Raw genomic sequence first — 12,202 nt, 5'->3', positions numbered from 1 at the left:
TCTACGCCTAATAATGGTGGTTAAGCGTGGCAGGCTCTAATCTGCGGGTCCGGGTTTGATTCCCCACTCCTCCACATGCAGCCTGCTGGGTGACCTTGAGGCTAGTCACAGTTCCCTCAGAACTACCTTAGCTTCACCTTCCTCACAGGGTGCCTGTTGTGAGGGGGGAAGGGAAGGTGATTTTAAGCTGCTTTGAAACTCCTTTCTGTAGAGAAAAGCAGGGAATAAAAACCAAGTCTTCTTCTGCTTCTTCATTTATATCACACTGTTCTCCCTAATGTGGGGACCTAAAGCAACTTGCATCATTCTCTTCTCCATGTGGTCATAGAAAGCTTCAGTTAAACTGCCTAGCCTTCAGGGTGGTTGGTTTCTCAGTAGGAATACATTTCCAAAAGCCAATAAGGCTCAGACAAGGTCTAGTGCTGCTACAAAAGTGGGTAAAATCTGAGAGCTATCATTCTAAAGATTTTTTGGTAGTGTCTTGTGAGGAGAGGGATATTATATGGCATATTTGAGTAATGTAGTAATCAGTAACATGTTTTTTTCTTATTCCAGGGAACTGTACATTACTGTATAATATCTACTGATCAGCTTGCTTCAGAGTAACTATGGAAGAGATGAGGTAGCCGCCACGAGCGTGCTAAAATCCTACTTCAGATGGATACAAAATATAAAGAGGATGTATTTAGGAAGTATGTACAATTTCATGAATCCAAATTGGATACCTCTGAGAAGAAGCAGCGCCCAGTTAGTGATGAGTACCTACAAGTGGCGGCTTCAGCCTTACTCTGCCTTCCCAAGATCGATCCCTTTTATAGATTCCGGTTGATAAAATTTTATGAGATAGCTGAACATTCTCTCCAGTCCTTGAAATCTTCAAGTTTACGTTCACTCCGGAATGCTTTTGGTGTGCTGGAATCAGTTGGAGTTAATCTTTTTCTTTACCCTTGGAAGAAGGAATTCAAAAATATAAAGGTGAGGGCATGAAAGCATATCTGTCAACCATATTATTCTTTTACATTTTTTGTGATCAAGATGATTTAGATTGTAATGGTGAGGCTGATCCTGGATGTCAGAAAGCTATTGAAAACTGAGGCAGCCATTTGTATACTTTTGTATGAACATAAGTAGTAAAGGAGAATTTAATTTTAGAAGCGTATTTGAAAATCTCATACTAGGAACACATTGACATTGAATTTGTATTGGTATCTGGGAGTTCTGGTTTGACAAGATTTTGCCTATGTAGATTCCATAGCCCTGATTAATCCTGATTATAATATGGGGCACAAAGTTTCTTTTCAAGGATGAGTTCTTATTACATTTTGTCCTTTCTTCCTATAGGAGTTCAGTGGCATTTTATCCTTGCAAAAACCATGTGGTAGTTTAGACTGAGAGTGTGACTCAGCTGGAGTTGGGATTTGTCCTAAAGCTTAATCAGTTCAGCCTTGCCCCTATGCTTCAGCTAGCTTTTAGTTGTTTTGTTTTTTTACAACTGCCTCCTTGTTCCAAATGAAGATCTTTGTTGTTTTCCCTCATGCTCTGTCCCTTTCCAGCCACTATGGAGTGCAAAGAATACATTGGAAGTCCAGAACTGTAAAATAGTGTGAGTGGAAATAAAAAAGGAAAATTGTTCATCTGTTGCTTGGAATGCCATATCTCTCAGGGCAACTGGGAACTTTGTATAATATATTTATATACTGATTTTCCAAAACAAACGAACAAACAAAACAAAAAAGACAACTTTTGAAGTCATTTTCAAACATAAAAATATACAATAATAACACCATTTGATATTAAGAGCCATGTTAAAACTAACATTCAGCAAAAAGGATCGAATAAAAAAGCTCTTCAGGAGCAAATGAACAGTCCTTACAGGACTTGGCATCTCTTTCCAAAGGGTAAAGAGGCAACCAACCTTGCAAGAAAACCATATGGTCCTCCTGGGGTTGTGCTGGGAGAGGCGGTCTGCCCTTCAAGTAAGTCTGTATCAGGTCATCAAGGGCTTTAAAAGTAAAAACCATCACCTTGAATGGGAAACAACTTGGAAACCATCTCAGTTAATCCAGTGTTGCTGTAATCTGATCAGTCCTAGTGACAGCTATCAACAAATATGCTAATACATTCTGAACCAGTCATAATTTGTGTTGTCTTCAGGGACAACCCCATGTAGAGCACATTATAATAATCTAGAGTTAAGGTAGTATCAGTGTGGCCAGGTCAGCTTTATCAAAAAAAGGGTGGAGTTTTTGAACCAACTAATTGGAAGAGAACTCTCGTAGCAACAGCACTGATCTCCATCAACAGCCTTAGCTCCAGAGCACTCTAAGGCTCTTCACTGTCTCCACTACCATGATAGGTACCCCTTCTAAAATTAGCAACAAATTCTCTTCAAATGTACTATCTTTCCCAGCCAGCATCACCTCCACCTGAATTGAGCTTTAGCTGTATTGTCCATAGTTGCTTGACTATGATATCCAGGTAGCGCCTAAAAACGCGAGACATCCGCATCAGTGGCTTTCATAAATTTATAAACAGCTTGACTCCCAAGTCCATTGTTACAGACAACCTTGCTGAGTGGTTTCACATAGATATGAAATAACATAGGGGAAAGAACAGTACCCTGGGGCATCACACACATTGAAGAAGAAGGTTGGTTTTTAAATGTCGACTTTCTCTACCACTTAAGGGAGACTCAAACCGGATTAGAATCACCTTCCCCTCCCCACAACAGACACCCTGTGAGATAGGTGGGGTTGAGAGAGCTCTAACAGTTCTGTAACTTGCCCAAGGTCACCCAGCTAGCTTTGTGTGTAGGAGTGGGGAAACAAATCCAGTTCACCAGATTAGGCTCCGCTGCTCATGTGGAGGAGTGGGGAATCAAACCCGGTTCTCCAGATCAGACTCCACCGCTCCAAACCACTGCTCTTAACCGCTACACCACTCTGGCTCTCAAGGAACAGACTCTGAATGTCCATTGGTACTCTTGTCTTCACTCAGTTTTTTTTTAATGCTATTAAAATAGAGCGATTCCTTCACAGTTGTAGACGTGTTCCCAAATGTCCTGGTAATGCTTACAAGTAAATGATAGAAATAAAAAGGGAATTGGATTGTTCATGGAAACATTAGGTGTTCCTTGAGAGACAAAATACTCGTCATTCTCAGCTGTCATGTCTCAGGGCACATGTTATTTGTAAGTGTGTACCACTAAATGGTAGGAATAAAGAAGAAATTTAGCATTTTATTTGGTTGCGTGGAGAGTTACTGATAAGTTTATGAAAACTTCGACTTGGTTTTTCCAGCAAAGTGGCCCTTACGGTAGTTGAATAGTTCTCTTTCTTGTCTGAATTCTTGGCATTGAAAGCTTGTTGGTGTGTGGTATCAATGGCCTGTCCCTCTAAAGTGGGGAAAGCTGAAGTGTAATTATTGTCTGTGTGCTGAAATAATCCTGCGGTACAGTCCTGAGCAGAGCAGATACCCTTCTAAGTCTGTCAAAGTCAGTGGGCTTAGAAAGATGCAACTTTGCTTAGGATTGCAGTTTTGGCATTGTCCAACTTCATGCTGATGCTCAAGAACACGAAAACTTTGCACTGCCCTAGCTAAGATTGGTAAAAATATTACTTTGCGTATACCCCACCTTTCTCCCCAGTGGAGACCCAAAGTGCCTGACGTCATTCTCCTCCCCAATATCAAGGCTAATGCTAAATTATTTTTTATAATCTTAAGATTGGAGTTTAAACACCGCAAAATTGTTCTCTAAATCTCGGCTTCCTCCCTTCAAGACACTTAACAGTGTTAAATGCTGGCGCTGAGTCTTAAACTAACAAATACGTTGACACTAAAACTTGAATACAGTTAAAATGTCACAGGCTGTGGTTTTAACAAAAACATGCAGGTTTTTGTACTTATCCCATCATCCTGACACTCCCACAGCACTTCAGGTGCCGATATCTCCTGCTGTCCCTGCCCACCTGCTAATTCTTCCCTAAAATACATGTGATGCACTTATATCTATTGTAGATGAAAAGAAAATGCTTTGTCATGTTAAATTGAAAACCTGTGTTGTGTGAAATAAGAGTACTCTGTGGGTCTCAGTTTGAAGATTAATCCGCTGCACTTTTAAATACCGTATTTCCTCCGAGCATTGTATGGCCCTGGAAAATGCTATTTGTTTCATAAAGAACATGCAGACAGGGAATATTGTGAAGAACAAAAATGGAGTTATGTGCTTTCACTTCATCTTTTGAAAGATTAAGGCACAGTAATGTTCAGTTTCGTGAGTACTGCAGAATGTCATTATTTAGTTGGGAGCCGAGACTATAACCTTTCTCTTTCTCTTCCACCTTCAGACCTACACAGGGCCTTTTGTTTATTACGTGAAGTCTACTATACTTGATGAGGACATAAGGCAGATCCTGAATTCGATGGGATATGTCCAAGAACTTGGAACAGTGTATAAGCTCAAAGACCTAGTAGACACCCTGCAGGTGAAGCTGGTATCATTTGAACTGTACTTGGCCAAAATAGAGTGTGAACAGTTGATTGAAATTCATTTGCAAGTGAAGGATAAAGGATATTCAGAGCTCGACATTATAAACGAGAGAAAAAATAGCAGTGATGATGTTCGAGGCTGCTCAGACGCCTTGAAGCGCCGTGCGGAATGCAAAGAGAACCTGAACACTTCTATGTCACGGATGGTACTTCAGAAATCTGCTAGTGAGAGAGGCTCAAAAGATTACTTCAAACCCAAAGTTACCAAACCTTCTAAATCGGTGGATGCATACGACAGTTACTTGGAAAATAAAAAGCCTCCCTTGATGACTTCTTTAAGTCTGAGGAAAGAACCCATTTTGGTCGATACTGAAGATGATATCAAGGATGAAATAATCCGGCCGTCGCCCTCTCTCCTGGCTATGTCGAGTTCCCCGCATGGATGTTCTGATGAGTATTTGCCAGTCTCATCCCACGCCAATGGCGTATTAAGAACGGGTGTTCCTTACAGTACCTATTACTCCCCTCAAGACGATTTAGATTTATATACCGACCCTGACTCTAGGAGCATGTTAAACTTCAAGAGACAGGAGTCTGCTAAACATGACGTCTGGCTGCTGAGAAACGATTCCAACCCTAGCTACCATAAACGTACTCATCTAGCCAAAGAGACCACTCCCCTTAAGTGCCAAAGCTGTGGATTATCTTGCGGCACCTCCGTTTGCCAAAAGTGTGACAGTTTGCTCATCTGTCGGCAGGAGTATCCAGCGATAAAGCCGAGCAGCTACTCGCTCAAAACTCTTTCTGGTGAAGGCATGCCATCTGGGTCTGTGACCCGGGAGAAGCCTCAGTACATGTTACAGACTCAAGAGCGAGCTCCTCAGTTCACTTCCAAATCCAAGCCTCCAGGCTCTTCCCGCTGCGGCTTCTGCAACCGGTCAGGGGCGGCAAACACATGCACTTTCTGTTCAAAAGTCTCTTGCGACACTTGCCTCAGCGCTTACTATTATGACCCCTGCGGTCGAAAGAGTGAGTTTCACCGGTTCTTGCCAAACAATCAGTTAAACTATAAATCAAACCAGCTGTCACACCTGGTTTATAGATAGATTTTTATTTTGGAAACTAGATATATACATATATATATTGGGACAAAAGGGCTAAAAAATACAAACATGCTGATGTTGCTGGTAAGAACTACCACCCTACTGACCTCTTGTTAGGAGAAAAGGAAAAGTAGGGCATGCCCTAGTATTGGACAAACACATCTCAACGTAGGTGCCAGTTCTGGACGTGGCTTCACAAAATGTCTAAACAAATTGCTGCTGCTACTCTTTTAGATGACTCGTAACTGAGCACTGCTCTTTTCCCACGTAGATGGGGGAGAGGAGCACTGGGTTTTTCTTTTCCCTTTTCAGGGACAGGCAGGCGTTTGCACTTCAATTATTGTTTCCCTAAAGAGACATCGCGCTTCTGTGTTGCTGTCGCTGCCTCATCCACATAACCCAGCATCAGAGCAGTAACAAAGATGACAACCGAGGAACTAGAGAACAGCGTTTTCAATGAATTGTGAAATTGTCTGTTTGGGCGGTTTGCACAAAATGTTCATCAACTTGGGGGGTGGGGGAGGGTTGCCAAAAAATATTGTGTGTGGGATAGGGGAGGGTGTTTTGGAAGAGTTTGGGTGCATTTCATGATCTTTGCTAGGCACATTGCCGTGGGAATCTCATCATCTCGTCTTCCGCACCATCCCATTTTCCAGGATTCCGTATCAAATCAAAATGGAAACCCAGCATTTAAGTGTTGCCAATACACCCTTCTCGTCTTTACTGGTTTTTTAATAAGTGAATCTGTGTGTGTTGTGTTATGCCTGGAGTGTTGTCCTTCCCAATGAGTCCTGACTGAATTTTACCTTCTGTTACACGTGTATCAAATCCCATTCTTTCTACTGTAAATAGATGATTTGAAAGCAGTTTATATTTTAATAAATATACAGAGTGTTGTGTTTTTCTAACAGAAAAATGCTGAAGTCCTGTAATTAAAGTCTCTGGGTTATTTCTTCAGGTAACATTTCCCCCCTCCCTCTCCTGTGTATCCCCTACATCTTTTAAAGGTTATTGTTGTAGACTGATGTCTCTTGAAATCCATTTCTCTCTTTTGCTTCTTTCAGTTGGTTTGAAATTCTGTTCCTGGTAACAAACAGTTTCCTTCCATACACAAACCAGGCTCTTGCAAAAGTATTGAATTGTGCCTCAGCAAGGAATAGAAGAGTTGGCCACGCACACATATTGACTGTCATTCATGCTTGTGGGGAGGAGTTAGTGTAAAATGCATACCTTCACTCCACGGCAAGTCTGTAGAATTGTTTTGTGGTAACTTAGATTTAAAAAAGGGCTTGTGCCATTCCCAGTCTAGTAAGATTTCCCAGCTGTGGAACTGAATCTGCACACTGAATTTGGGCTTTGTCAGTCTCCTCTTTAGGCTTTGTCAGTCTCCTCTTTACAATTCATTCCTTAAGTAGGATGGTTATGCCATTTCATTGAACTCTGAACGTTGTACCAGGTTTACACTTTTGACCCTAAAACTGTACGTTTTATGAGCATGGTTGTAGATTTTAGGACTAAGAATTGTTCTTTCACCCTTCACGTGGCAAACAAACCTAAATGGTTATTTTTTTAAAAGTGTGTTTTTGTGGGGGAGGGGAAGAAGAGCCTGGCATAGGAAGGGTTAGGAACGTGATGGTTTAATGAGCATTGTAAATTTGCTGAAATGCTGCAGAAGAGTATAGCATGTACAGTTTCAAAAATGAGTTTGATGGAATGCTGCCAACAGCAAACTAATACTGAGAAGATACTTGATCAGGAATAGTATAAATAAGTAGTATAAATGAGAAGATTGCTATGGCACATGGAGTATTTTTTTCCTTTACAGGCAAGTATTACCTTGCTGACCAGAAAGGTTAAGGGAAATGGCTGCGCAATGAATGATTAAGGTTTTCAAAAGCTTAGAAGGATTCTTTTTTTATAAATATATTAGTATACTTGTAGATACAAGATGTATATATTGCCAAATTTAAAATAATTTTACTATTTCTAAAACAGGTGGTAGAATTCCTTTTGATGTGTTCTGTTTCTGTTCAGCCTCAAAGCATCATGCCTGTCTTTTTTTGGCTGCTGTATTGTGTAGCTACTAGCTCTCTCGTTCCAGTTCCATATTGCTACTCACATGACACTAAATGAACAAAAAAACTGTGATGCCACGTAATTTATACGGTGAACATAGCAGGGACTAATTATATTGCTTTAAAAAAAAAGGAAGCAGTCCTATGTACATAACTGTCATGGAATTCCTGTAGTACAGAACAGTGTGAAATTGCAAGTGATACCATGCTATATATTTTTATGTGTATCTTACTGTATGAAGTTGCTGTGATTGAGACAGTAAAATATATGCTAATTTAAAATGCAGCTGTTTGGCATCTGATTTGTTAAACATCTGAATTGCTGTCTTTGAAACACTTAAATTCTTTCTCCTAAGAGTTTAACTTGGGTTTGCAGGGGCAAAACGCCCTTGTTTACACTGAAATATTTACAGGTTCCATATAGCCTACAACAGCCAGTGGTTCAGTCCTTATGCTTGCCCTTATGATGATCCTCTGGAAGATATATCTGCCATTTTACATTTTGGAAATGGAAGTGAAGGATAGGTGGGCCCTTGGTAACTTAGGGCCTGTCTTTACATTATAAAGTCCTTGTGTTTGTAGGGGAGGACATGAGGACATTGTATCAGATGTGTGATGGGAGTTTTAGACACACACTGGCCCTGTTTTGCTTGTGCTTGTAGCAGCTTCTCCCACACATTATCACATCATCGAACTGGCCCACGGAGTCCCTATTGTGAGCAACAGAGGTAGTCACATGGCTACATGTAATTTTCACGCTGGTGCAGTCTGAGGACATAAAAACAAATGGGGATAATCTGAAGCTGCTTCTACTTGTGTGCTGTAGTTTGCGAGCGGAAAACAGCTGGCGTGCCTCTCAGATGCACAAAACTCTCGTTCCGTATCTGATGCAGAGTCCTGGTGTCATCCCTACTAAACACAACTTTGTGATATGAAAATCAGCTCTCAGACGTAGTGGGGTGGAACTTTGAATCTAGGTAATCTGGTTCAAGACAGCTCTCTAGCCACTGTCTGACAGTGTTCAGTTAGCATGTTGGTTGATCAGGGGTATGGGGTTAAATCTGAAAGCTGTACCCCTGCTTATGGGAGGGCAACTTCTGGATCCAACTCTGCTTTATAAAATACTGTAGGTGAAAGCAAGGCCGTGCCATTGTTGTAGTGTTCTGAAAGGCCTGACTGGTGTTGCTTTTTCCCAAGCAGGCCAATACTGGGATCTGTGGCAAACCTGGACCTGAGTAGTCACTGCATGAGACACACTGCATTTTAAGTCTCCATCCCCACAAAATGGGGAAGGATGTGACATTTTGTACAGATAGATGGATCAGTTACAAATTGAAAATGGTCAAAATGTTAGATGCAGGTTTCCTCTTCATAGTCATGAACTGAAGTATGTTGTGTAACAATTTAAGCATGGATTTGCTGTGCTAATCCTACTTGAAAAGGGTGCTGGCATAAGGGAAATGGGTGGTGCTGATTAACGCTCGCATTAGTGTATTCATTCTCTCTGTCCACATATCTGCATTCACTCTTGAAATTCTGTGTCTGTAAAAGCTGAATTCTGTAACCTGTATGCATTTTGCAAATTTAAATGCTAATTGCTGCTACTCATGGACAAAAGGCAATAAGCTATGCAGAATTCTGGAACACTTAGGTTATTTATGCAGGGGAAATTTGCGTTTGGTTTTCTGCTCCAAATTCTCAAACATCATATGCATGAGGGTTCCCCCCCACCGAAATTCCAGGAGTACCTTGTGATTAATTAGGCATCCCCAGTGAATCATGGAGTTTCTGAGTCCCTCCCCCTGAAAACGCATCCTTATTGCACTTTATTTGGGGGGCGAGTCACATGTGAAAGGGACTGTGCGTGCTTTTGCTGGGTATTCCTCTCCACCTTTCTTCAACAGCTCCCTGCGGGGAGCTGCCTTCCAACCTTTGCAGCATTCTTCAGTGTCTTCCTGCAGATTTTATGAAGGTTTAACTCCCTCTTTTGTGCTTTGCTTTGAGGGAAGGGGTTGGATGGGAGGGACAGACACGGGGAGGGAGAAGCCAAAATGGGCGTGGGGAGAAAAACCCGAAGTTAAGAGCTATGCATGGAATTGGGGGGAATTTGCGTTGCTCTTTCCTCAAAGCAGTATTTAAATTCGTTCTAAAACAGGATCCTAGTACTGTGTGTGTGTGTGTGTGTGGCGGGGGGGAATCAGGCCACAGTGAAGTCAGTCTGAAGGTCGGTAAAATGAATAATGCAAAGGAAGCCTTGAAGCAGTCCAGCAGGGACGGCAAAGTAAATACCCATGCATAAATGGCCTCGCAGTCCTGCTGAAGACCCCTCTCTTGTAAAATGTCTGAGCACTAGCATTTCCCACATCCTGTAAAACTCATCTTTGTAGTAATAAGGACTAAAAACTTACTTTACAGAAGGGCTGAACATAGTGTGTTCAATCCCAAATATTTAAAATATAATTTTAAAATAGAATACCTCTTCCTATGATAGTCCTGTCACCAAATCCCCCACAGCACTGGAAAATACTAGGTGAAGGTAGTGGTAGGGATCTATAATTGTGTGCCATCAAGTCACAGCTGACTTATGGTTACTCCTTGGGGTTTTCAAGGCAAGAAACAGGTGGTTTTTCGTTGCCTGCCTCTGCATAGCGACCCTGAACTTCCTTAGTGGTCTCCCATCCAAGTACTAACCCGGGCTGACCCTGCATAGCTTGCAAGGTCTGATGAGATTGGCCTAGACTGGGCTATCCAGGTCAGTCAGATACAAACTACAGCCATCTAAGTGCAGGAACAACATGACTTATCTACATTGCATTTGAAAACAAAAGGTTTTCCAGTGAAGTCATAGGGCTTTTTCGTATGCTCGACTTACTCCTGATTTTCTTGACAGATGATCCACAAGCGTTGGAGTCCGTTTGGTTCTTTTGCACGTCTGTCTTCTGCTTTTTCCCAATTGTGGAGTCAGTTTATTTTCTTCTGCATGTGCTTTAAATAATCAGGAGATTCAAGAGTGGCGTCAGAGCACCTCTCTCTTTAGTTTTTCTGCATGCTTATATTGATACAATGATCGAATTTTTAAAAAGTCAAAAAAATGCACACCTGCTTAGGGACGAAGACAAAGAACAGGGGGCTCCAAAACTGCTGAGTCGGAGAAGATGGGGCTACAACTGGCTATTGGGGAGGGTTGATGAAAGTCCCCCCCCCCCCAAATGTCTTCTCACAGGGAAGTCTAAAAAGGGAGCATCTCAACCACCCATCTGTTTATGACCCATATGTGAAGGGCTATGTCCCTTTCCAACTGTACCACTTTTTTCTGATGCTGGAAGTGCCCCCTGCGCCCCCCCCCCCGGGGCTTTTGCATTTTTTTAAAAAAAAATCAGCACTACAATATCATATTGGTATACAGTTGTAATGATAGGTTTAGCAGGTTCCTTGAATTCCCATATTTCATTTTTTTAAAGTATCCCTTTCCCTTGCGGTGATAGAAGGAGAAAGGCATATCTCAGCAAGGCAGAGACAGACAGAAAGAAAAATTTAGAGAACCTGCTAAACCTAATTATATTTTGGGGGCATGCTTATATCGATATTTTTAATTGAAAATGAAGCCAGTTATCTTCACTGCCCTGAGGGGAAGGAGTGGTTTGACAACGACAATCATCGAAAAGTGGGCTGGAGGTGGGTGGGAGTGGGCAGGAAACCAACAGAAGCCTCTGCTGAATAGACAGCTGGACCTGTTTGAGTCGAGGCCAGAAGCACCTTAGAGACCAATAAGATTTTCAAGGTATGAGCTTTCAAGAGTCAAAGTTCCCTTCATCAAAATAGCTGAACCTGCTCTCTTAATTTATTTAGTATTTGCCCTCAGACATATGGCGATGGTTGTAAAAGTCTGTGTCCCACAGCTGCAGACAAGCGGTGTCAAACTCCAAGAAACCCCTTCCATTTTAGTTCATCTGTTGAGGAATGTCTCCATTTCGGTCCCCTGCCACATACATGATTCTGCAGCATCCTTGCCAAAAGGTTCACAGTCCCTGAACCCAGGGCCTAGAGCCCTGACTGGCATGGCCCAGGTTACCCTAATCTCGTCAGATCTCAGAAACTAAGCAGGTGTTGACCCTGGTTAGTATTTGGATGGGAGACCACCAAAAAAGCCCAGGATCGCTAAGCAGGATCACTAAGGCAAAAACCACCTCTGAACGCCTCCTGCTTTGAAAACCAGACAGAGTCGCCATAGGTCATCTGCAACTTGACGGCACTTTCTACCAGCACTGTCCTAGAAGATCTTCACTGTTGCCCAACAGGAACTGTGAGTATGAGCAGCACGTGACAGCAATTTGATGCCCAAGGTGCCTCCCATGGAAGTTTTCTACCGTTCCTGATTATCTTGAGTGATTCTGATAAGCTCTTGAGCTCCGAGATGGCCTGGGACACAGTTTGAAAAGGCTGGTGTAGACGTTCCAGTAATCTGACTGAACCAATGGGACCTGAAAATAGAGGGCTCCTTATTTTAATCCACTCTATGTTTATAAATTGAAGGGA

At 42.1% G+C, this 12,202-nt stretch overlaps 1 protein-coding gene across 1 annotated transcript; it reads left to right on the top strand.

Moving 5' to 3' along the window:
* The first annotated feature begins 610 nt into the window (after positions 1–610).
* SPATA2 (spermatogenesis associated 2) lies at positions 611–5,594 on the top strand. The gene is made up of 2 exons (XM_056844602.1): positions 611–975; positions 4,347–5,594. The coding sequence occupies exons 1-2, from the start codon at positions 658–660 to the stop codon at positions 5,592–5,594; spliced, it is 1,566 nt and encodes a 521-aa protein (XP_056700580.1). The 5' UTR covers positions 611–657.
* The last annotated feature ends 6,608 nt before the right edge of the window (positions 5,595–12,202 follow it).

This window comes from Euleptes europaea, chromosome 2, assembly GCF_029931775.1.
Source record: "Euleptes europaea isolate rEulEur1 chromosome 2, rEulEur1.hap1, whole genome shotgun sequence".
Lineage (NCBI taxonomy): Eukaryota > Metazoa > Chordata > Lepidosauria > Squamata > Sphaerodactylidae > Euleptes > Euleptes europaea.
This window is presented reverse-complemented; position numbering and strand designations above follow the sequence as displayed.

Excerpts from the sequence above, each read along its gene's own strand:
- SPATA2 (XM_056844602.1), top strand. The coding sequence starts at position 658 with ATGGATACAAAATATAAAGAGGATGTATTTAGGAAGTATGTACAATTT. Across the intron at positions 976-4,346 it reads AGGAATTCAAAAATATAAAG|ACCTACACAGGGCCTTTTGT; the intron begins GTGAGGGCATGA and ends TTCCACCTTCAG.